At 45.6% G+C, this 25,028-nt stretch overlaps 7 protein-coding genes across 7 annotated transcripts; 2 read left to right on the plus strand and 5 right to left on the minus strand.

Moving 5' to 3' along the window:
• Positions 1–214: 214 nt before the first annotated feature.
• PtA15_15A286 (uncharacterized protein) lies at positions 215–3,965 on the plus strand (the record flags this gene model as incomplete). The annotated part of the gene is made up of 19 exons (XM_053163476.1): positions 215–292; positions 376–402; positions 484–583; positions 655–735; positions 822–1,072; positions 1,137–1,255; positions 1,355–1,593; positions 1,674–1,867; positions 1,950–2,123; positions 2,298–2,375; positions 2,450–2,530; positions 2,604–2,709; positions 2,804–2,882; positions 2,957–3,101; positions 3,197–3,480; positions 3,576–3,643; positions 3,712–3,801; positions 3,875–3,890; positions 3,953–3,965. The coding sequence occupies 19 exons, from the start codon at positions 215–217 to the stop codon at positions 3,963–3,965; spliced, it is 2,223 nt and encodes a 740-aa protein (XP_053027448.1).
• An 891-nt stretch (positions 3,966–4,856) lies between these two features.
• Positions 4,857–6,247, plus strand: PtA15_15A287 (uncharacterized protein; the record flags this gene model as incomplete). The annotated part of the gene is made up of 5 exons (XM_053163477.1): positions 4,857–4,900; positions 5,015–5,137; positions 5,251–5,689; positions 5,769–5,993; positions 6,065–6,247. 5 exons carry the CDS (start codon positions 4,857–4,859, stop codon positions 6,245–6,247), a joined length of 1,014 nt encoding a protein of 337 aa, XP_053027449.1.
• A 6,055-nt stretch (positions 6,248–12,302) lies between these two features.
• Positions 12,303–13,639, minus strand: PtA15_15A288 (uncharacterized protein; the record flags this gene model as incomplete). The annotated part of the gene is made up of 2 exons (XM_053163478.1): positions 12,303–12,315; positions 12,381–13,639. 2 exons carry the CDS (start codon positions 13,637–13,639, stop codon positions 12,303–12,305), a joined length of 1,272 nt encoding a protein of 423 aa, XP_053027450.1.
• Positions 13,640–14,046: 407 nt separating this feature from the next.
• PtA15_15A289 (uncharacterized protein) lies at positions 14,047–18,032 on the minus strand (the record flags this gene model as incomplete). Its single annotated transcript, XM_053163479.1, has 11 exons — positions 14,047–14,259; positions 14,341–14,717; positions 14,799–15,175; positions 15,258–15,474; positions 15,579–15,760; positions 15,831–16,099; positions 16,189–16,437; positions 16,550–16,861; positions 16,949–17,453; positions 17,559–17,856; positions 17,957–18,032. The coding sequence occupies 11 exons, from the start codon at positions 18,030–18,032 to the stop codon at positions 14,047–14,049; spliced, it is 3,075 nt and encodes a 1,024-aa protein (XP_053027451.1).
• A 790-nt stretch (positions 18,033–18,822) lies between these two features.
• On the minus strand, positions 18,823–19,478 carry PtA15_15A290 (uncharacterized protein; the record flags this gene model as incomplete). Its single annotated transcript, XM_053163481.1, has 3 exons — positions 18,823–18,981; positions 19,081–19,169; positions 19,250–19,478. The coding sequence occupies 3 exons, from the start codon at positions 19,476–19,478 to the stop codon at positions 18,823–18,825; spliced, it is 477 nt and encodes a 158-aa protein (XP_053027452.1).
• A 1,080-nt stretch (positions 19,479–20,558) lies between these two features.
• Positions 20,559–22,892, minus strand: PtA15_15A291 (uncharacterized protein; the record flags this gene model as incomplete). Its single annotated transcript, XM_053163482.1, has 11 exons — positions 20,559–20,621; positions 20,746–21,338; positions 21,445–21,465; positions 21,556–21,701; positions 21,815–21,843; positions 21,935–22,047; positions 22,142–22,154; positions 22,276–22,362; positions 22,460–22,549; positions 22,663–22,767; positions 22,836–22,892. The coding sequence occupies 11 exons, from the start codon at positions 22,890–22,892 to the stop codon at positions 20,559–20,561; spliced, it is 1,317 nt and encodes a 438-aa protein (XP_053027453.1).
• A 979-nt stretch (positions 22,893–23,871) lies between these two features.
• Positions 23,872–24,848, minus strand: PtA15_15A292 (uncharacterized protein; the record flags this gene model as incomplete). The annotated part of the gene is made up of 2 exons (XM_053163483.1): positions 23,872–24,397; positions 24,514–24,848. 2 exons carry the CDS (start codon positions 24,846–24,848, stop codon positions 23,872–23,874), a joined length of 861 nt encoding a protein of 286 aa, XP_053027454.1.
• Positions 24,849–25,028: the final 180 nt, after the last annotated feature.

Raw genomic sequence — 25,028 nt, forward strand, 5'->3', positions numbered from 1 at the left:
CTCGCGTGCCATCAATCTGAGATGTGTGCGAGACAGGGCCCGATGGGCGTGAGAGTGGGGAGCCCAATCCGAGAATCCGACCAGATATTCCGGGTACTTACCAGATATCACGTGACCGCTACCGGATCTTCCGCGCGTGAAATCCAACCATGTTTGAAGTGACATCTCAAATTACAACGTTTTCCATTCCCAGAAATTTGATCAGGGCTTCGTCATGAGGAAAGTAACTTCAGGTGATACCAGAAGTACCGATAGCGGCAGTAGCTCCGGTGAGGGAGAAGGAATCAAACAGGCATGTTTCGTTGGCTACTTCCCCATCCCAGTCAATTTCTTCTGTTTCACTTATGAATGCTCGGAAAATGTATACATAAGTAGTTCGCGTTCGCGGTCAACGGATGGAAAGTGAGTCGTACTTCGGACTCAACATCACTAGATCAAGACTTTATTCACTTGATTGGATTATAATATTTTTCGTAAATCCAGAATACTATGGGCGGCGCATACTATGATCCCTCCGATGGGGTCTTTTATGTGATGGAAGACGCTGTCGATACACGTGGAGGATTTGAAGTTCTCATCATGCGTAAGCTGAAAGCGTTCATGCTAATTGCAGCAACCAATCGACGGGCTCATACATACGCGAGTAAATTACAGTGCTTCAGCAAATCATGCCAGAAGTGGTTCTACTGAGTTCAAAGGCTGAGGAAAGCTTGACATCTTGTATTGAAAAGGCTGGTCAGTTTGTCATGGCGCCCTTTTCTCAACATTGTTCTTCTATGGTGGTCAACTGAGACAGAACTCTCGGCTGTAATAAAATTTAGAATGCCCGGGAGGGATCGATAGGACGCCAACCATTGTGAAAAGACCATCTCGAGAATACAATGCTTCTGATGGCTTCAAGAAGCTGCAGCAGTTAAGCGTTCGCAGTCAGGATAGTATGGCACCCTCGAGGAGACACGATTCTTCCAGTACATCAACGATGCGAACGGTGTCTCAAGAACCTGTGCGAGATCGTAAGAATTCGAACCTGACAGCAAATGCATTTTTAAACGTTGAAGCCTCTCACTATTCGGCAAGTCCTCCCTGATATTAAGACTCTCAAAGCAGAAGTTTTTGACCGTGTTTTATTTCGACAGTTGGGGGGCGTAGCAGCTCTGCTATCTTACTTGCAAAGTGGAATCGCTAGGGATAAAGACAGTAATTCGCTTGAACGTGGTCTGTTCGTGAGCAAAGTGGAGACGATTAAAACTCAAAAGTAAGAGCTCAGTTAAAAAAATTGCCTCGATGTTGATCTTGATTCGTTGTAAACCCGTCTGGATATCTCACAAGATTTGGACCATGTTTCCGTGCACAGATTCATGCATCTTGGCAATGATGTCATTCAATCCTTACAGATATTCGACCAGGAAGCACATGCGAACCTCCATTTCTCTAAAACAAAAGAAGGATTATCACTTTATGGAATTTTGAATGAGTGCATTACCCACAACGGAAAACAGCTTCTTCGAAATTGGCTACTCAGACCAAGTACCGAGCCAGCGGTGATTAAATCTCGTGCGGATGCAATTGAATCCTTTCTGGAGCCAGAAAATGGTAAAGGGATCTTATATATCTTCCTGCTAATCTCCCTGTCCCTATCGATGTTAGTCTTTGACATAATTTGGTTGTCGCAGCCGACTATGTTGGGAAAATGAGGCAAGATCTCAAGCCCTTGGGTAACATAAATCGGACCACAATGATAATATCAAGCGGGAAATCTCGAGTTGGTGAATGGAGCTGTTTAATCAATTCCATTCATGCATGTCAAGCACTTTACGAGGATTTCTCGAAGATGAATTTATCTATCGAAACTCCTCTCTTTAGAAAAGTGAGTCCATAGAAAGAACATTTGCGGGTTGATAGACTCCGATACTCACCAATTGACCCAATTGACTACGATTTTGAACAAGATAAAAAGCCGTGTTCGGCTTGAGGAAGATTTAGAACCACTGGCTTCCAAAATTGACGACATGATCGACTGGTCCGAAAGTAAACTTAAAGGGGGCCGGGTCACGATCCGTTCAGATATTGATGAAGAGCTTGACGATTATCGAGAGCAATATGCCTCGATGGAAACCCAGCTTGTGTGTATTATTTTTCACTTTAAACATTCAGTCATCCATCTGTCTCGCGAGACAAGTTCCTTCTTAGCCGACTTTGAAAGTATGGATTGTGCATGCTTGAGCGAAAGAGAATCACTGAAATTGCCTCCCCATCTAGTATAACTGACAACGCGTCTTTACCGCCTTGTTTGGCAGTGCTCCCTAGCCGAAAAAGTCAGCGCAGAAGCTCCCTTCAAGTCCTTACCAGGATTCTCCATCAACTATTTCCCCCAGGTAGGTGTGGAGATATTAGCACTGCTTGTAATCATGTATGCGCTGACCGGCGATCAGCTCATTATTTCGCTCAGATAGGTTACCTGTGCGCAATACCTTACCCCACTCCAAGCGGCAGTCTTGATCCCTCGACGTTAGAAGATTGGCAATTTCAAGTAAAAAATACAGACTTTTCTTGCTTTGGTTATCCTTTGAGTCGCTGACACTTTTTTCACCTTATTCATCAAGTTCTCCACGGATACTGAAGAACATTATAAGAATGGACTCATGCGGGAGTTGGACCATCATTACGGAGATTTGGCGACCGCCATTGATGATAGAGAAATTGAGCTTAGTCAGTAGTTTCCATACCGGAATCGGAAAATTGAAGAATTCACGCTGATAATATACGTTGTGATTTTTACGCATGGGCCCAACCAAAACCTAAGTGCACCTCCTGGAAGAAGAAGTTTCAAAATTCACTAGCATCTTACTGACTGTTAATGATGATTTAGCCGAGTTAGACTGGTACATAAGACTTTTTCCCTACCTGGAATAAGCCATCTTTTGAATGGCGGATTTCTGAAGCACATCTTGTTTAGCCTCCTATCCCTCGCGAAAGTTACCTTCGACAGAGCATGGGTGCGTCCAAAAATCCTCGAGCAGAATACCATCCAAATCGTTGCTGGACGTCATCCGCTGGTGGAAGGTTGCGTGGAGAGTTATATTCCAAATGATACTCATCTGGTGCGTGTCCTTGATTTCATAAATCGGAGTGTGATTTGTTGAACAAAACAAGAAATGAACTATGTCTAATTCTGCTTGAGAATATTGAACCGCAGGTTGCAAACTCAACCTCAACGTCCCAACGAAAGAAACGGAAGGGCGCCGAGTCATACATGGGTAATCCAATGATCGTCCTAACTGGGGCCAACTTTTCGGGAAAAAGTGTTTACCTCAAGCAAGTAGCGATCATTGTCATCATGGCGCAACTTGGCTCATTTGTGCCTGCGGAAGAATCTCAGATTGGGGTTCATGATGCGATATTTACGAGGGTATCAACCACCGAGAGCGCATCTCGAAGCTCTTCGGCATTCATGATAGATCTCCAAAGAATTTCTTTCATGTTAGTCCATCGATTCCGCCATTGCTTACATGCGCTTGCAAATTGTGACTCCTTTCATCGCTTCTCGTCACATGGGTGGTTCACACACCTCGCAGGTTGCGGAACTGTACTGCTAGGTCAATTCTGCTAATTGACGAATTCGGAAAGGGAACGGATCCCACAGGTCAGACAAATTCCAAACTCGAGACCTTTCCTGTTAGAGTTATATTTGCTGAATTTGCTTGGCTCCAGATGGACAGGCTCTTTTTTGCGGTGTGATAGAGCACTTGATATCGAGAGGATCAAGCTGTCCAATAGCGCTGGTCTCTACACACTTTCATGGTGAGTTCCCCTTCACAATCCTGTGCAAAAAAGCTTAGCTGATTCCAAAAAATTGTCATTTCACTATTTCTAGGTGTTTTTACAAATGGGTTTCTATCGCTTGATCTTCCGATTGATTACGCACACATGTCTATCGTTCTGGAAAATGAAGAGTCAGAAGGTGATGATTCGCCGACATACCTCTACAAGCTCGCGCCGGATCTAGTCAGTACATCCCATGCGATGGGATGTGCCGCCCAAGCCGGTCTTCCAAGACATATCCGAATGAAAGCAGATCGAGTGAGCCGACTTCTCAGTCGCTTCGAGATTCTAGAATTGCTTGATGTTCAACTGGACGAAGAGGAGCGTGAGGAGCTTAGTAGGATGGAGGAAATCGTCAGGCGATTTGTGGCCATTGATTTCGAAGATGATACTGTTTCTAGTAGAGATTGGATGGATTTTCTGCAACAGCATGTATTGACTTAATGATGTTCGTGTGGCTCTCTGGCTCTCTTTCGCTCATTTACATAGTTGTGTCCACAAAAAACAAAGAGCTCCAGCAAATCCAAGCTTAGCACAAAACCTACCTAATGAAGTTCCGCTGTTTTTTGAGGGGGGGTGGCTGCCAGCTGTTCCGCAGGAACCCCCCTCTTCGGTTGGTGTAATGTAATCAGTGTTTTATTTAGGAGGGTTGGGCCTCAATGTTAGCACAAATCCTTTGCCGCAGGGACGATAGAGGCGGAGTGCAACACCTGTCTCTGAGAGACAGAGGTCCGGGGCTCTCCTCCAGAGAGGCAGAGAGAGGCTGTGTCTCGGCGAGCTTTACTCGAGGAGAGCCGCGCGAGGGGCGCCAGCCTGCAGGAGTGACTTTCAGCGTCTCGGGGGTTCTCAAATAACGTCCATATCTGCAACGGGCCAAATTCGAGTTCGAAGGCAACTCCCACTTCAAAGCTCAAAAACTCCGACCTCATAACTCAGCAACTGCGACTTGGTAAGTTGGTGATTTGAAATCAACCAGCCAATCAGCTAGATATCCGATAAACTGCAGAAACGACCCTCTGTCTGGAGTGGCAGCCATGAACTCGAAAACATTCTGCCAGAAGTTGCCTAAAGTTGAATGGTAAGTTCATCAGGCGTTCTGAAAAACGGATCAATTAACTCGTACAAATTTTAAGTTCACTCTTTCACTCACACAATGACGACTCAATTTTTCTCGCCTTGTTGAACTTGACAGTCATGCCCATCTGAGCGGCTCGATTCCTTTAGAGGTCTTAAAAGAACTGCATAAGGATGCTAAGGAACGGCAACCCAATTTAGGACCTTGCCCGTCTCCTTCAGAGTACACGGATTTGAGAAGGTCAGCTTTCGAATCAAATCATCAACATTTTCCGTCGACCTCGCATCACGACGAGTGCACATTGTTGAAGAGTACTGGTGCGTTTATCTCGTCCACCCATCTGCTGTTTTTAGTTTTTTTGCCCTGTTCGGCGACCACATCTATCACATACTCGATACACCCAAAGCCATTACCCGAGCTACAAGCGCCGTGTTGAAATCTTTCAGAGATGAGGGTTGCATCTATCTTGAGCTACGCACGACTCCTCGAAAATTTCCACGGGGTTCGGATACGTTTGAAGAGTATCTCGATGCGGTCTTTGATGCGATTGATCGGAACGACCAATCAAGTATGATGGTCCAATTAATTCTTACCGTCAACTGGGACTTTGAGCCTGATAAGGTCAGAGAGATCGTCGAATTGGCTACGACAGCTCGAAACGCCGGTCGCTGTGTTGTAGGAATTGATATCGCTGGGGATCCTCGAAAGAGTATCTTGCGTACCGAAAGCTTTACCAGAGAATTGATACAGGCTAAACTCAATGGACTCAAACTAACAATCCATTTTGCGGAGGTGAATCAGTGTAGAAAAAACGTGGATTTCCAGACATCTGATAAGAACTCTTCTTTTTGAAAATAAACTCATATTGTAGATTGTGGAACAAAAGCCTTTCCTCGAGAAGCAGCTTGCAGATTTAACTCCGGACCGTCTTGGTCATGCCGTGTTCCTGACGCCCGAAGTTCAAGCAGACATCGTTCGACTGAAACGGCCGATTGAAATCTGTTTAACATCGAATCTTAAAGTAGGCTCGATTGCCTCATTAGAAGAGCATCATTTCAGATGGGCGGTTGAAAACCAGGTTCCGGTCTTGATCTCGGTAAGTACCTAGCCCAAAATACTATTTGAGTGCTTTTCTAAAGACACTGGAACGTTTTTTTTTGTAATTAGACCGACGATACTCTAGTGTTTGGTACCACACTCAGTGAGGAATACGAGTGGGCTTTGGGCTTACTAAACCATGATAGGCAGAAACTACTGTCCGTATTAAAACAGTCAATCACTTGCACTTTCTGTTCGTCAGAAGATCAACAGAACTTAATCCAGAAAGTTGACCAATTCAGTACTATGTAGCTGGTCAAACAAAGCTTGTAAACTGTCCTCCTCGGGCTCAGTTTGTAATTACTAGTTTTTTTGTTGAGGAAGAAAACTAGGTTAGACTCCCACTATCTAGGAAGCTTTTGATTTGAAAATTCCAGTTGGATTTTTAGAAAAAATGTTCAATCACTGCTGTTATATGAATGACTCTCCTGCCCAAGGGGCCTTATGGTTGGTGAGTAATGTGAGACTTCCCTTCAAATCTGTAGGGGGCTACAGAGTCAGATCTGCAGCCTCTGTGACTAGATTTCCCTCCTAAAATCCACATTACAGGCTGCAGATCTAGATCTGTGGGGGGCTGCAGAGCCAAAGGGAAGTCTTCCAATGGCGCCTAAGTGGCTAGAAAAACTGCGACTAATCAAAGATTCTGCTTCATGCCCCAGGATGGTTTGTTGTAGGGGCTGTTAGGGACATGTGTTTTGCACCTTTTTTGGACCTGGTGCAAATAAGATATCTTAGAGCTTGTGGGAGTGGTCAAGAGGCTAGTGAAACCAGTTATCCCATTTGTTGAAAGCAAATTCAAGTCTGCAGGTTGGTACACTACCAACAAGTTGCAGCCATCATCATCATCATCATGGCTTTTAGAAGCTGGCTCAATCCTTGATGATCAGATCCTAGCATGCAGGTTATCTTTCCTTTTTCTGTTTGTTTTTTAATAGTGGGCTTCAAAATGGAGTTTTAAACAACTTCACAGTAAATCAGAAGTGGCTAATTAGGAGGACGTATCTTTGAGGCAGAGCCCCCCTCCAGAGAGGCTATGATATGCTTGCCCTTGACATCAGTAACAAAATATCATGTTTAGTTGTGTTTTTTTATGAGGGGGGGGGGGGGGGAGAAAGAGGTCAAGGAAACTGAATGTGGGGTAAAATAAATTTGATTCTCAAAGTGATGGAATGATAACTTTTCTTTTCCTTTGAATTGATGGGTTTCAAAGCAAGTGCTATTCCCAAAATCATTTATTCTTCAAATTGATTGCTGAGTGCTTCAATTGAATGGAAAAATACATTGTTGAAAAAAGCTTTAGTAGATTGAGAAATAGAACCCTCAAAATTTACCAAATCAAACAATGTTTTCCTCGATGTCTCCATCCATAATTGTAACAAGATCCAAAGATGTGGTTGTGCCATTTTCATTGCTTTCTTCTCTCCAGAGGGAAGGATTTCATTATAAAATCCTTTTGTCCTTAATGTTTCAGGTAATCTTTGAAGAAATATCAATGCTTTCTTGAGCTCTGATCCAACTGTGAAGTCCTTTTGTGAACATGGTACAATTGTACTGATCATTTCAACATAAAATAAAAATGTGTATGTTATACTCCTTTCCCTGGAGTTCTCAATGTGCTTAACACTTTCATCAAACAGGTGAAATTCAAAGCTAGCTTGTTTGTGCCAATCCAAGTTTATTAAAGACAGAGAAACACAGAAAGAAAGATCAAGGGTTCCCCCTACAAATCAACAAAATTACAAAAAAAAAATGCAAGGGTTCCCCCTTCCAAAAAAAAGCAAATCACAAAAAAAGTGTTCTTAACAAAAAATCTAAACACCACAAACTAGACCCACTATCCATCCCTGTCTAGCAGGGTTTAAAATAGTGGGTGGATGGCCCCCAGCGCGCCGCATTGAAGGCATTATGCAAAGGGGGGCCAACGAGTTTAGCCCCTCAAACTGCGCAAGTGCAACAGCGGAGGGGTGAGGGCGAACTGCACGCTGGAATTACAGCGGCAGAGGACGCCCTGGGGGACACAAAGACACAACCCAGAGTCCTCTTTTATAGACAATCGGGAATTGCCCTCAGCAAAATCGACGCCACATTCATCAAGCCATGACTACTACGCCACCGCCACGCCCCTGCATGTAACGCTGACCTCCGCGGCGGTGTCTGGACCGGCGAGGCGTTGTCAACAAGAACAGTATACACTCCGACTCGGACAATCTGCTCGTCCAGGAGGGCGACATCCAGGTCGAGATGAGCGGCAATTGGTCCGTCTCCCGTTCTCCCTGCCCCCCGCGCATGACTGATTGAGTGTTTTGGGATAGGTTGATTCGAGGCGTCGGACTCCGACCTCCCGTTCGCGTTCTACCGGGCCTACCATCGCCAGCTGGCGACCTACCTGCGTCCGCAGGCGCGGCCGGTGGTGCACCCGTCGACGCTGATCTCGATGCCGGGCTTCCTGCTGGTCTCGGCGTCCTTCCTGGACAAGTGCGACTCGCTGGTGCACCGCAGCCTGCGCTCGGTTACCACGCTGGGCCCGACGACGAGCAGCTTCAATGCGGGCGAGTCGGCCAACCTGGCGATGGGCGCCAAGCCCAAGGTGCTCGAGCTCGCCCACCGTCGGCTGGTCTCCACCGCCCTCGACATCGTCGGCGGCTCGCCCAGGCCTCCCTCCTCCCCCCAGGAGCAGCAGGAGGAGGAGGAGGAGGGAGAACTGGACGACAGCGCGCGCCGGCGCCAGTTCTTCGGCGGCCTGCTCAGCCTCTGGATCCGCGCCATCACCAAACGCACCTCCATGTGGAACACCCGCTCCGTCTTCCTCCTCCTCGACTTCCTCGACGGCCTCTTCTACACCGTCCTCTACACCGCCCCCGCCCCCCCGCTCCTCCTCAACGACCTCCCCAGCCCCCTCGTCCTCGTCCGACCCTCCCTCGCCCTCTTCAACCTCCCCTTCATCCTCGACGTCCTCGCAGGATCCTCATCACCGCCAACAACACCGTCTGCGTCATGCGCACCATTGCCTTCATTTACTCCCAGTTCAAGGCGTGCGTCTCCCCCTTCTCTCTCTCTTTCTTGTAACTGACGAGGGGGTTTCTTGGGATAGGTTGACGACGCAGCCGGAGACGCTGAAAGCGCTATGTCTCGACCTGCTGCTCGACCCGCTCGTCTTCCAGCATTTCTTCCTGCACTGGAACTCGGGCGTCCGCGGCTACTACATGCGGCTGCTCGTCTGGCGCCTCAGCCGGCTCAACGCCGCCGCCGCCGGGCCCAGGACCCCCAAGGCTAGGGACGTCGTCAAGATCATCCTCGCCTTCAATGACCGTCTCGACGCTATCCGCAAACGCCACGATCAGCTCTCGCCCGTCTCCGAGCTCTTGGGCTCTCAGGAAGAAGAAGACCGGCGTCGTTGACGTGCGTCTTTCCCCCATATTGTTCTTTCCATCAAAGTGAGGGAATGTTATAGATGTAACTAGAAATATCTTCTTAGTTTCTTGAAATATTTCAGTGTCTTGATAGCCAAATTTCCTCAACCTGAACCTTTCAAGTTGAGCGTGATTTCTTGGATCACAAACCTGCACCAAAATGTCAGTAAGTCGTACTAACACCGCGACTGGTATAACAACATCAATGCTTGTGTAGGCTAGCCCCAAATGTAGCTCTTATAGTCAGACTCAAAGCATGCCTTGTCCCAACACTTCCATTGGCAAATGGTCCGTTATACTCTCACTGATACTACTGATAACCAGGACAAGATCTAGCTTCTGCCAAACCCCAAGTATCCAACCTGAACACATACAGGAGACCTGCAATTGCAAATTTCCCCAGCTCAATCAAGGTATCTGCTTGTCCTCAAGGCGGGGGTTTTACGACTCGGTGTCAGTTCCCTGTTTCAAAGCCCCCACAAGTAAAAAATATCATAACCTACCACAGAGACCCTGATACTGGCTTTCATGGGCTTCCTTCTCCCCTCCCTGGCACCTCCAAACATCAACCAGGGGGGGGGGGAGGACTCAACAAATACAACACATGGAGAGGACACATGGAGTGTATTTGGTAAACCTTTTTCATTGAAGATGCAGACCTACAAGTCCCATTTTTTTGTTTTTAGCTATTATTGTGTATATGATGGCTGAAAACAAAAAATAGGACATGTAGGTCTCCATCTTCAAGAATAAACATTTACCAGAGACACTCCATGTCTTGTATTTGTTTCAGCATTGGGAGGAGGAAGGGTACTCATTGTTGGGGCCGCTGCATAGGTTCCTGGCCGCCACACCAAACTTACTAAGCATCCCTGTGCCCTCCCCAGCATTTTCCCAACCTGCCCAAGTACCCATTGATTCTATTTGCCTTTGCTGTTGTTGGAAACAAATTCCCAATGCTGATTAGTGCTGTCCCATCTATGGTGAACCTTGTGTATTGATCTAAATAACAATTAAAGAAATGTACATTTTAGCCAATGTTTCCCCCCCCCCCCCCCCCCTTAAAAGGTTGGGCAATGGATGCAGTATCATTCAGATGGGTCTGCTTCCTGTAATCTGCAAAATCAGAATATCATATCATCCTCTGTGGGTCACACAATCTATGTAGGCTCAAGCTGATCCAATTATGAGATCTGTGGGGTTCTTGGTCTTGTTTTATACATAAACTTATTCAAGTGGTTGAGTGTGTTGTACAATTTACCACTAGGGGTGTTCAAAGTTGACTGCATAAAATTATAACACCATAAATTCATAAAATTTTAATCTGAAAAAAATGTGTAACACCCAATCACTCAAAAAAGAGCAACAATTCTAAAATGGTACATAAAAAATGATCACTCAAAAGTGTTATGATTTTATGATTTTATGATTTGAAAAAAATATGATTTCAACTTTGAACACCCTTACTGTAAATATTTTCAAATCCAGTCTTTTTTGCCCAACAGAAACATTAACCTGGGTGATTACATATGTATCACCTCAAGAAATGTGTACATTCAGCATTCAAAAACATGGTGGCATAAAATACCACCGCTGAGTAAAAAAACCATTGCTGCTGAGTGAAAAAGCTACTGTTGCTGACTAAAAAGGGGAAGAAACTTCTATGATCTAAGATAGGAGGAGTTAGGTGTTTCAAATAGTGTTTGAGGGGGCAATGATCTCAGTGGGGTTTGTGGCTATGACTAGTCTGTGTTTTTTGTAATTGGTTTGGAGGGTGAAGTGTATCAAGGGTTTTGATAAAAATTTGGGGGCATGCTAGGGAAAAGTCACTAGAAGACAGGGTGAAACATGTGATCTGGCAAAATGCTGGAATTCAGAGGGGGAGAATGTTTGGCACTGGCTGGAATAGGTTTTATCCAAGAAGGAGATTGGGGAATCCTGAATATCAGTTTTGAGGTGTAGCCTGGGAAGAGAGGGGATATTATTTATCCAGTGCTTGACCATTGAGTTGGTTTCCTGAACGTCTGAGGGATTTGTTGAGAAGGGGCCAGGAACATGAGATTTGTTCTTGATGTGTGATATGGGTGTGATTTGTGGTTGGTGGATTTCTTGGTGGATCAGGATTGGTGTAACACACCACTTAGATTACCACTTAGATTACTGCTGTTATATAATACTCCCACTCTGTGTGTGATTCTATCTTTGAAATGGGGATAGTGATACACCAAATTAGCTCTAGCCAGTTGGGCTGTATTTTTTGGGTTCAATTCATTCATGACCTTGCATGAAACAAACAATATAAATCACAATTTTATTTTGCAGAATGAGTGAATTTGCAATGAATGAATGAATAGGCTAGGGAAATTGGAAAGAAAAGAAATGCTTCCTTGCAGGAATCATAAACATAACATTTTCAGGTTTGGTATTGATGTGTTTTAATTTTATCTCTATCAATTTCTGGATGAATATAAAAGCTCTATTGCATGGATTGATTGTGTTTCAATCTATTGGTGAGTGCTTCAATTGACAGAGAAAACACATGCTTGAAGAAAGCTTTTACAGATTGAGGTAGGAATCCCCTATAAGTTAGCCTTTTATATAACCCTCCCCTTGAATTCTTCATCCAAAACTCTAACAGTCGCCAAACCTTTGTTTTTACATGAGTACTTTGGAAGAGTTGTTTTATGATGATATTAAAATCTTCTTCTTCTTCATTATTCCCTGGCAATATGTTTCTACCTTGCCATTTCCTACGTTGTGGTAAGGCAAAATATTTCCATAGAATGATTAATGCTTTGCCAATTTCTGATCCCATGGTTTCTTCCTCCTGTGACCTTGGCACAATTGTGCTGATCATTGCAATGTAAAATATATATACAGATGGTAGAATTGCTTTCCTAGGTTTTCCCACTTGTTCCATTTTTTCAGAAAGGTGCTTGAATTCAAGATTGGGAATTTGTTTCCAATATGCTAACCAAACATTCATGTTTTTGGTGAGCATCTCTTCAGCCGCGGCAAATCCTTCTATTCCATGTTGACCTTCTGTTGAAGTGCGACAGGCCATGGTATGGTATTTAACAAATTGGTCTTCAGTCATAACCAGCTTTTCCTGGTGATTTAGACCTGAAAGAAAGTCGAGCATTACAAGGATATTGCTTTGGCATGATGGATTTTCAGGAGTTGATACTTTAGGAGAAGTAAAGATAGCCCGATCAAATTCTAATACTTCTGATTTTGATTTCTTCTGAATAATCCCGTCTTCACTAGCGCTGTCTTTCTGCCCATTGATCATGAATTTTCTAGGAACCCTGAAGCTGGGTGGAGGCATCCTAGGATCATCCGAGTTAAACATGGCGGTATCGGTGACTACATTTTTGCTTCTCCAAGTTGATGAGGGATAAACTGGGGTTGAAAATCTAGATTGAGTCGGATTTCCACCAGATGCAAACAAATTAGCTGGTGCCATATGTTGTGGAATGGGATTTAGGGACGGCATTGTGGTAGAAGTTTCTAACATAGCCCCTTGGTTAGCTGGATTTATACTTCTGGAGGTTACTGAGGAAACAAGCGAATTCGAAGGGCAGGATTGACCAATCGTTCCATCATCAGTAGACGTGGGGGGTGGAACAACGTAGGGCACTAGGTATCCCGATCTGATTGTCCTGGTTACATGGTGAGCCCACCAATCCTCGAACACAGAACAACCAGGTGTGTACCCAGACAAAGAAAACTTGGAGGATGGACTACTCATACTGGGAGCTGATACGAGATCGAAATGTATCCGTTTAAGATTCCTGCGTAATTCTTCTTTGGATGACATCTCCATTCGCGCCGGCACTAGTGGGATTTCTGGGGCGGTTTGGGGGTTGAAGGTATGACTATTTATTTTGTGTTGCATCTGGTTCGCGCCGGAATGTCTCTGGCCAAACTCATAGTGCATCTGGTCCAATTCAGATTGTCTCTGGGTTGACCTCTGTTTCACGAAGTCGCTGATTGGGTGGTTTTCTGCTGGCTGGACAGGTGGAAAAAAGGCATCGACACTTCCGCAGTCAGATGCTTGGGATTTAGAAACTGAAAGGGGAACAGTCGGATGCTGTTCATGATATCTTTGGACATTGGCAGAGTAATCATTTGGTGAAGGAGTGGGCAGGAAATCATCAAGCAAGTATTTTGTCGCACTGCAGTTGATGATCAAGGTCAAGGCTACAACCAGATGATTAATACCGGTTCGCATGGCTGGTTTTGATTGATTCTGAATGACCACGTGTAGGGGATAGGAATTATCGGGCTCGATGCCTGCATTATGTATCTGAAAGTGAAACTCCATGAGCTCAACTGACTTGCATCGTTTCCAGTGTTTCACATCTGCATGCGCCTCCACAGAAATGATCTTTCTCATGATAAGCATTTGTATGTATGAAATGCACATACAACTTTATTTTGAGTTACAAAATTACGGGGATTTCGTATTGCTATAGCATCAGGGTTTTTTTTTTCAAGACAAATGCTTATGAGGGTCAAAAAGGGGGTGTTTTTTCTGGGATTGATCTAACATAGCATAAATATACGGGTTGCCCATCATACGCGGTTTCTTCAGGTCTGATTTTTGAGAATGATGAAAAATGAATTTAAATGTGCTCTTTACATGGATTGTAAGCCAACGGTTTCGACCCAATCCTTAGTTAACTTAAGTTCCTCCTTGATCTTCTCGTCAACGCTCAACAATCCATTAGTTTGTGGATCAACTTCGTTTCCGGCTTGGTCTGCGGCATGTCCGTTTTCACCAACTGGTTGCTTTTGATGATCCAATCGGTCCATGACTTGATCAAATTGTGTGGAAATTTCCGGTCCAAACTGGAAAAAGGAGGGGAGAGAGAGAGAGAGATAATGAGTTGGTATGGTAGCTAGTTGAAGAAAGAGTAGATGGGGACTGACCAATCTGTAGAATTCTCTACACCAACCTCTGAGCCACCAGGCTTTCCAAAATGCGACATCCTTCGCAGAAACCTTGCGAACTTGATCCTTTTGGTCGCAGTTTGACGGTTCTACTACCTCATCAGCGGGTTGACTGTCCTGTTCATTTTTAAGTCTCTCTTCTGCCTCCGAACGAGCGCTCGAGAATCGGCCAATCGCCTCAGCTAAGACTATGACTTGCTCAGTTAAATTGGCTTCCAATTCCCTTTCAGCCGTGGCTATTTCACCTCGTCTCATGGTCTCCAATTCTTCTTTCAGCTGTATCGTTTCCCCTTTGACTTCCTCCGTCCGTTCCTCATCTTTCTTCCCCTCCTCTCCATCGATCCCATCTTTCATGTCTGGTATTCAAAACAACAACATCGAAGCATTAATGATTCTGTAGCGAGACGAATAGTCGGTTCATGTTTAAAAAACTTAACTGATATCGCCCATATTGGCAGCGCCATTTCCAGCTTCCAAGATTTCACCACCAGCAGCACGTTGGCGATCACGTTGATCCTCCTCATCCTTCTTTAACTTGGCTAATTTAGTACGACTAGCTTTCACCCTCCTAGTCACTTTTTCGATCGTCATTTTCATTCCATCCCAAAATTGCAATTCACCCCATTGTGAAGTCTTATAAGTTTCGAAACTATGTCGGAGACTATCGATCGGATCAATCACTCGGTATTCTAGTAGCTTGTCAATCACTATCAGTTCAAATTGGCCATTCTTTCTCCAGAATTTCGACACAGTCTGGAGCAATGAAGCTCGCGCGGAGGCGGAATTTGTCAGGTTTCGTAGGAGCTCCAGATACCTAGACGTATAAAAGCATTAGTTTTTTCCCGTCTTTCAGTATATTTGATTGATGCAGCCCCTTTGGCAAGTAAAAAGCGAACCTTTCTAGAATGTTCAAAAAGTGCGAAAACGATCGGGATCCGACGTTCAATAGTGCCTGGATAGCCACCTCTCGAGTAACGTCTTGAACGGATTCCTCAATGCCTTCGGCTGCCAATCGTTCTTGCATTTTAGTGAGGTAGTCCAGCAGTCGAGACACAGGTTCTTTATGCTTCAAGAGCTGGACAACATCCAGCGCAGCAAGATGGTCTCGGTGGGCTAAGTTGGCCACAATGATAGTTTTGTTTACGGATCTGGTCAGCGAACCTTGCACGTTATCTCACATATATTTGAGTTCGGGACAACAATAGAAAGAGTCTCACCAGGATCTTCGTATTCAAAAACGGGGCCAGGTGCATCTGATGGCATAAGCTCGACGTCTAAAAATACACTGGGGACTGTTTCCTTGATCCGGTCGTAGTAACTCAAGCGAATCTCCAGTTCGATCACTCGAGAGACGAATACCCGCTTGGGATGAGGCACTGGCAGGTCTGATACGTCCGACCTAAAGGTGACGTTTCTCGTAGTGAGCTACGCCATATTATACAACGCCCAAAACAAGGGTGGTGGCGTACCAATCCTTCCAAGCCCATAAAAATCCGAAATTCGAAAGATGAACTCCGAACCACTCGGCAAAGCGTCTAATCCCCTCAGGTTCCAATCTAACCGTGACAGCATCAGCCCCAACTTCTCCCAATCCACCATAAAGCCTCCTAACAGATTTCCCGAGAGCGGGGGCAACAGTCGAGGGCGAAAGTCGACATAATTCGACTATCAGACTGTGATAGTAAACTACGGGTCGGATTGGCGGAGTGGGTATAGCAAATACTGATGTGACGATTGACTAAGCCACCCGCGCGAGTTTTCAAATGGAAGAGTGAGAAAGATTAGTCGCAATGTCGTGGTTCAGAGGAAAAGGAGAAAAAACTTTACCTCAAGGAGAAGATGCTCAAGTATCCATTCGGATGATTCCGTTGCCGATTCTTCAATTCTGTTTCCCGCTTCGTCAGTTTTGGGCTTAGGGGCTGTACCCTTCGTTTTGAAAGTACCCCTACCGACCCAACGCGGTAGTTCGAGTAGAATCTTGGCACATTCTTTGCGATTAACTTCGAAGATATCAATCACATCGTTCACCAAGGTGCGTAGTACCACTCCGTTGGCTGTTGCTCGATTCGGTACCGTCTACAAAGAAAGTAATGCGAATTTTGAGACAAAATGATTATCATTAATTGTGTGGATAAACAGTCAACGATCCCGAAGGCAAGTATGGGGATAGATAGTGGAGAGAACTAACACTGTCAGAAAAAAGCTTTAAAAATAATTTGACACCAAGATAATTTGTGCGATCCTTGGAGTCCAAGGGTATCGGGCCGGGATCATTACCGAGATTCTCAGGTTTGGGAGCCGGTGGATGGGTTTCTAGGCCAGGCTCTTCGACGTCGGGCGGTAAGAGTACGATCGGCAAATCGAAAGGTGTTGGATATGCCGATTCGACGCCAGATGCGGTGATACGTTGTTCGAGTAGTGGGCCAAAGGCCTCGTCAAGAACTGGTAGGATGTCAACACTAGGTCCACCCTCAAGCGCAGCAACAAGTTCTTCGATGGGCTGAAAAATCAAGCGTAATAAACAGTTGTCATCAGGCGATCATCGGGTGATTTTGAGACATGGTGAGAAAGTGTTTATGAGTCTAACATCAATGTATTGAGAAAGGCAATCGGGTTCATTGAACAGCGAGCGATCGAGACGACGGTTGACGACCATATGGACTCGAATCGATTCGACGAGCTCGTTGACTTCCTTCTTAATCTCAGCATCCTCACTTTTCAACAGATTACTACGCAACAGCCCTTCGCAAACGATTCTCAAACACTCGTCTGCGCGGGCACCCGTACAAGTCAATTCGTCTGTCGTTGCGCTAAAAATAGCACGAAGGAGGGCGAGAAGAGACTGAGAGGAGACCAATGGTCGGGAGAGCGCGTGCAAATGGCCAAACAGGTGAAGATATAATCTGGTCGATCGCCACCGACGATTATCAATGTGCAATTGGAAGGCACGGGCCAGATCCCGTATGATTTGAACGCCTATCGAGGGCAGAGGGGGGTCTTTATTTATGGACGTCTCATTGGTTGGTGGAGGCACCGAGAGAAAAGAGATCAGCAGTGCCAAGTGGGGTAACTTGTGTGGTAACTCAGCAGCCCTACAAGATCAAAATTTCCCGATGAGATAAATCAGTTTTGTTTTAACTCTTCAGGAACGATTTTGGAACGGTAGTAAGATGAAAAGCAAGGAAAGAGACTCAAACGCGATGCGGAAAGCTTTGAGGATGTCATCTGTCAGCTGAAGTTGGGCGTGATGAGACTCGATTCTCTTGACGAGTTCAGGGATTTCTTGTCGAAAATCGAAGCGTTCAGAGTCACCGAAGCTCCATATGGCCTTCAAGAAGTTATCGGTGATCTGCTGGGCTACCGAGATGGAGCGCTGGTTTGGAGAGGCATTATAACCACCCGTGCGCCGGCGTTGACTGTCTCTTGGGTTTCGATCATTGTATCGTCGGCTCTGCTGATATCTGGGCGACGAATAATCTGCATTCGAATCTGAATCTACTCAATAGCAACAAGGAACCCAAGAGACCACGGAAGTAGCGATGTATTCAATTAGTTTCGTAATAAATTTTGACAAGTTGGAGGTGGGATGACGTGCCTCTAGGCCGCTTGTGCGGGGTGACGTTCTCTTCTCGATGCTGGGAAGTTCTCTCTTCAGATTGGCCGTTGTTCATCGTATATTGCAAGGACTCGTATCTGTTTGGTGGTCAGGCAGTTGTTGGGTTGCTGTGGCGTGTGGTGGGCCTGGGACTAGGCCCCCTGGGGGTGGCCGGTATGCATAAGCAGCGTCATGATTTTGCATGTCTAAATTCAGAGGCGGCTTGACACAGATCACACTTCTTGCTCTCTGCTTCACAGATCACGCTTCTTGCTCTCTGCTTTAACGATAACTGGAAAATTTTAATTGCAGGGGTGGATGAGCTAACTCGACCAAGTCCCTCGCGGCTACTGGCCGATGACTTGCCGGAGGGACTTATTTATTTACATGGGACAGTTATCTGGGATTGGGAGGGCATGAGGAAACCTGAGAGACACAATATGGCCGTCTGGTTACAAAAGCCTTTGGTGTTTGTGTCATGCGGATAGACACAGTGGAGGACTTCCCGTCAATCTGGGAACCCCTTCCAGACCCAGATCTGAGCCAAATTTCGCAGGGAAATTTAGGCTTTGAGACTCTGGGAGGCTCTCAGATTGCTCCCAGATTGCGACGGGAAGTCCTCCAGTTGGTGAATCAAAATTGATCAACCAAGTTTGGGCAAATGCTCATGCCAAAGTCCTGGATTAGCCCCTCCGGGGAAGCCATCAGATTGTGAAAGTTAGGGGATTGAGTACATGGTTAAATTCTCTCTTTTCAGCGAGTTTTAAGTAGGATTTTACAAAGGGTCTAGATACGATATGAAAGTATTTATTTAGAAGGACAATCCAACATGATTTGAGGGTAAAACCAGTAGGACAAAATGAAACCTAAGAGATAGGGATATTGTGTGACTCTTTGTTGGGAGCAGACTTGGGGATAGAGACCTCTAGGACGCCATCTTTGAAGCCCGCCTTGACTTGGTCATGAGTGAGTCCTTGAGGAACGGCGATCACTCGACTGAATGAACCAAAAGATCTCTCGGAAATCTGCGAGCCGAAGGGCACATTGGGTGGAGATGTTAGCAGCCCATAAACTTTCAAGTGGAGAACGGCTGTGGAGGGAAGAAAATGGAAAGGGGGGCTTACTCTGACACTGCCCTCAGAGTGTTCGCTCGAGGCTTTGGTTTGCCCGGTGATAGAAAGTCGGCCGTTTTGAAGATCGATGGAGATATCCTCTGCAAGCAAAACGATGAGGTTAGACCCTGTGCGTGTTCTAGCTTCTAGAGACGGACTCAAGATCATTCGCTTCACACACCTTTCTTGGCACCGGGAAGCTCCGCAGTCACCACGATCGAACTGTCGGTTTCGACAACGTCCATTTTGGGCCGAAGGACTTTGCTGACCGGGTGAGAGCCGGAGGTGACTGCCTTTGATTCCGAGGCACCTTTCGAGCCGTCTGCTGGGGGACCGTATCGGTCAGTGACTAACTTGTCGAATAGCTGCTCGAAGTCGTCCCACTGTGAAGGCGCAATGAAGAAAGACATTTTTGTTGTTGTGTTTTCTTTTTTGCGAGTGTGGAAAAGGCGCTTGAAAGGTTATGTTGAGTTCGGTGTTATCGGATTCTTGGATGTGTGTTGTGATCTGGGGCAGGACAGCGACTAGAGAGGCACCTTATATAGACGGTGAAGACCTGGGGAGCCATCAGGGGACACGCGAGGGACTAGCATAGGGACGAAAGCCGAGAATTTACTAGAAAGGTACACTCGGTGTCCATTCAGTTCCATTTCCATGCCACCATGACCCCTCTGAAGTTAACAAGTGAAATTCTGACTTGCACGCGATTTTGCTAGAACTTGCTTTACCTCTCTCGACCCGACCCGCTTTCTCCACGCATCACACAACGCTCCGACCGAGATCCTTCGATACCCAATGTCAAGACGTGACAAGTCGGATGATCATCGCCACCAGTCTCCTCGCAGAGTCTCGGAGGTACAATACCAGTGCCAGGGACTTTCAATAAGTCATGGGACGCCGTCCCCCCTCCGGTTGGCGCAATGCGACAAGTATTTACCACACCACCCGGGGAGGAAGGGAACTAGTCAATTTGGGATCAGTACATATGGAGAAGTACAGGCATATCGGTTCAAGGCCCCCACTAGAGCCTCGGCTCCTTTGAGAGATATACCTTTGTCAGAAATCAAGGGAAATATCCATTTACATAGTTTTGGGTAAACAAGGCTCTTGGTGGCCTTATGGGGAGTTGAGGTAGCAGGTTTGCAGCTTTCCCCAAGCTGAACCTAGCAGTATCCCCTCTGGAACTCTGCGACCGTCCGATTGGATGCCGGATAAAAAAACTCCACGAGTGACTGCAGTGCAACACTTTCATCTGATGTGCGGGATCTCCAGTTCTTTCCAGATGTGCGGTGTCCTGACGTCAACCGGATTAATTCTCGAGATAGTCAAGGTGTTAGCAGAAATGATGTTGATACAATCCTCAAAATGGAAGCTCTATACAGTTCTTTTGTATGTTAATTCTAATCAACTAATCAATTCTAATCAACTAATCAATTCTAATCAACTAATCAATTCTAATCAACTAATCCTACTCCTACAAGAAAAAATGTTCATGAGACCATTTTGATGATCAAACCTATGAAAAATGTGCCCACAAAGGGATAAATCAAATACTGATTTGTCATTTTTATAACAGAATAGCAAGAGAATGATTGTCAATAGGTCATTCATCCCCCGAGGAAAGAGAAAGAGCGAGAGGGAGAAACGAAACAAAGTGAGGAAAAGACGTAGACTTGCCTGTATGGCTACAAAAGAACAAAGTAAATCAACGTTACTAGCGACTTCGTTTGAATGTTCTCCAGACTTCAAAAAGATCCCAGCAGCAATCGACGTTAAGGAGATTTGATTTGTTGAAGTGATGGTGCAAGAGTAATACAGGCATATCAATTTCAAAATCCTTCCCTCTTCGCCATCAAAAAAACCTGTAGACCTGTCGATTAATGAAACCGCCACGACTCCGAGGGCCGGAAGAAAGACTAGTTTGATGATCATCAATCCCAATATAGCCCTCAGCGGTAATCTGTGCCAAGACCTTCGTGGGATAGACATGTTGGCAAAGCTTGCACCAGTCACAAGTAACCCGAGGGGAATCGCGGCTGCCCCTAGATATTCGGTGGAATCTAGGATCACTGAGAGTAGTGGCTTTCCATCGGGTGTGGTGGGTTTTTGGACCGCATGATCTTTTGGGACTGTGAACAATCCTTTCAACGGTGGCGCCACTGCAACAAGTGTCCCAAATACTAGCGATACAATGACCGGTGACAGCTGATCGAATAAACGTGTCAAAATGCCTTTATTTGCTAGACCTTCTGGACTTGAAAATTGATGTTCTGGGATTGTCCGATTTAATAGATCAGTATATGATTTCACAACACGGGTATAGCACAAAGTTCAAAATACTTGGGTAAATAAAGCGTTTGGGGAAATATTTCTTACCGGCTCGCATCTCAGAAGCATCTTCCAGGGTTTCGGTAGACAGAGATGGTTGATGTCAGCCGAGGCGAATTCTGGTTGATAAATGGATACTGGGGGACGGCCGGTCATTACCTGTTATGGTCCGATGATCTTCGCCATCTTGTCCTGGCTGTTCATCGGTAGTAGGTCGCTGAGTTTGGTTCAACGTAGAATTACATGGCAGATATGGTGTTGTAATAGTGTCTTCTTCAGTGCTCATGTAATCTCGATCAATCATCCTGTTATTATCCGCGGGCCACAGGGAAGCATAAGAAGGGAGAAGAGATATGAAAATTCAGATTACATAGGCATGATGAAACGGAAGAAACACATTTTGATGAGAGCAACTCACTTTGTCCCCGGTCCCACAAACATCATGACCTTGTAAATTCCGGTTCGGGAACGGCCACATCAACTTCAATTCTCTTCTAGCGAGGCCAATCTTGGTAGGATACTGCGCGTTTGAACTTACATTGTACACCATTACAAAGAATGACGCATACGAAACACCCATCTCGACGTCCTCCGGCTTTCCAAACGGCGGCCCAGCTGCCAGGGATTGTATCACACTCATCGGGATATTGCCTGCAAGTAGCACAAAACTGACAAGATGAGTCATCGTTGATTCAAGTGATCATTCAAACGGGATCAGTTTTGCAGATGGATCACGAAAGCTTACCCCAGTTAGACCACTATGGGGTGCATTAGAATCAGGCGGCATTTGGTCGTTTGAGAGGGGGTCATCACTAGTTCATGAGAAATTCTCAGGTGCAGATGTCTTTCGAAAGTATGACAGGAAACGTCCTCGCTCACAACAGCAGCCACCACGAATCCGTTTCGAAAGTTGTTAGGCACAGGGACAGCCATCAGAAGAATCTTGGAAAGAAGATAGCTCATCAACTGTCAAAGAAACAGGTAAATCAATATTCTCTTCAAGAGCCCGATGGACCGTACAAACACTTGGAAAATTGATGTGATTTAACTGTAATGAACAAACCATGTAGAAAAGGCCAAATCCGACGCAGACCAGGATTCGGGGAGAGTTTTGTGCAGTGATCGATGGGACGATATTGGAAAACATTAAACACTTTGATCCAGACCAACGAAAATCAAGTGGCAACCAAGACATTAGTTTCTTGGATAATGATTTCCCGATGAAAATAAATAAAATCAGGAGTTTGTTTGGAGAATACGACTAACCGGAAGAGCTCCATAGATTTGGATGTGAGCAGCCGCCTTCAAGCCATCTTGATCGAGCTTTCTGTACTTGACCATCGCTGCGCCTACTACGGTAGGGAGTAGAACCTGAGAAAGGAACGCAACAGGAATTTAACCGATTGGACGCTTTGTAGCTCGCATTGTGATGGACTTGCCTTGATGAGCGGTTTTATGGAGATCCATACCACATTGGATAGGTTTAAGTCGGACATGGGGTCCACAGGAAGGCTCAGGACGTGGATCAAGGCGGTCTTGTATGTTACGATTGCTGAAGAACTTCAACAGGTCGAGTCTATCACATGTCAGATGGCCTTTAAGCGATCCACAATTCTGTTGAAATCTATTAATTCGATCTTGAGCCGACAGTAACTGCTGAGGCTGTATGCATGTGCACAAACAAAAGGAAACACCAGAACCCAGCCGAGTTCTGGTGAAACATGTCGTAACATCAGCCGTTGTAACCTTGGAGGTTATCAACATATCGATATCTTCAGCGATAAGCCAATCAGGCCAATTTTGCCCCCTTACATCCTTGACGAATAATGTAAAAACAAACCTCATGAGACGAGGTGGAGCCGTCAGGCAAGGAGCTCAGGGGAATCACTTTGGTTTACACACAAACCCTTATTTCTTGGTTACACCTCTCTGGTGGCAAGGGGTCTTTGAATTCTGAAGGCAGATGAATTTGCAGAGCGCGGATGACATTTGCAGCAATTGAAAGGATTGTCTCTCTTGCCGTACTCGGCAGCATAAGATATCCACATGGATGTCACCCAATTCCATCCAAAAGGCCGAGTAAAAAGATGTTGCCAATGCCTCTTATGGCTTTACCTGGCACGGAATGGCAGGGAAGCCTCTCCAGCCAATTTAAGAGAAAGCAAACTTTCAAGGATTTCTGTGATAAATTGATATACCAACCCACTTGCACCATTGTATAACTTACCTTCTCCCCAGATCCGTACGTTGCTGTTCTACACATCTCGGTTGGAAATACTCTTTTTAATGAACACGGACAGTGCTTTCCGACTTGTTCCATTTAGACTCAGAATACCCTCTAGCATAGCTATTATGCCAGCTCTCTGCCTCATGAATTCTACTTGTAACATAGTTATAAGCAGCATCTGAGAGGGTAAGTTTATTTGTCTCTGGTTATTATTATTTCTTTCTCTCTTATCAAGATGTTACGATGGTCTAAGGAGTTTGAGAAAGAGCGGATAATCGTTTGGATTTCTTGAGGATTTCTGAGTTGATGAGCTGGTTGAACTTGAGATGATCTTGGATTCCGAGATGATTGGAGTTCTTGACACGTGATCCGATCAGTCGATTGTTATGATTGATTGGACTATCCGTCGGTTTTGGCGAGGGCGAGGAGGAGGAGGAGGAGGGAGCGGAGCGAGTGGCCGAACGGTCGAGAGTTTTGCGAGTAGAATTGGCATTAGATTGTATGATGAAGCGGTCCTGGATCTCGAGCGAGCGTTTGATCAGGTCTCTTCCCCACACTTGATCATCCTTCGTCTTAGTCTCTGGCTGAACTTGGCTCGCCTCGTCTAGTTCTCCTTCAAGCGGTGTACTGTAATACTCAGCCTCTTGTCGGGCGAAACTCGCCCGGATTTGCTCCTCAAACCGTAAAGTCCGGAATTCGCTGACTGCGATCTTATAGGCCTGGTTCAGGTTGTAGCCTCTGTCATAGTGTAAACGCTCTGCGAATGCGATGCAGCTGATTATTACGATAAATAGCGGAAAAACACAGCTTTCAGCCTTTTTTTTCTTGTATGACCATGCATGATCTGGGATAAACGAAGAAATAAGAGCGAAAGATAATTTATACGCAACTCTTCAGCAGATGGTTTACAACTGATTTGATCCAATCGATCACAGGCGGAAAGATCCCGATGGACTTTAGATAAGAGGTGCTCGGCGGATTCTTCGACGAGGCTGACGGGTCGATAGGCTTCGAAAGGATGGTCCCTGAAGAAAGCCTTGCGGAGCCTGTCCCTGACGACAAACTTGATCGGCTCTAAGTTCTTCTTTTTTTGGTTCGGGTGTGGCGTCGGATTGGGTGGGAAGTTCACTAGAGCCGGGTACGAGCGGGGTGGTTGTTTTAACAGGCCAGCTTGCAAATGGGCTGAAATTTGTTTATGAACTAGAATCGGGTGGTGACGAGGCATCTTGTGTCAGTTGAAGAACGGAAAAATCGTTTTTCAGGTTGCTGGATTCAATCCGTCCTTGCTTGCTTCAACCGCCCGTGATGCTGAGGCCTGGGTGGGCCGGGCGAGGGCCAAACAAAACGACCTGACGTAAATGTCGGGCCAGGGTGAGATCCGCTGTTCGAGCCCGAGTCCGAGTCT

This window comes from Puccinia triticina, chromosome 15A (assembly GCF_026914185.1).
Source record: "Puccinia triticina chromosome 15A, complete sequence".
Lineage (NCBI taxonomy): Eukaryota > Fungi > Basidiomycota > Pucciniomycetes > Pucciniales > Pucciniaceae > Puccinia > Puccinia triticina.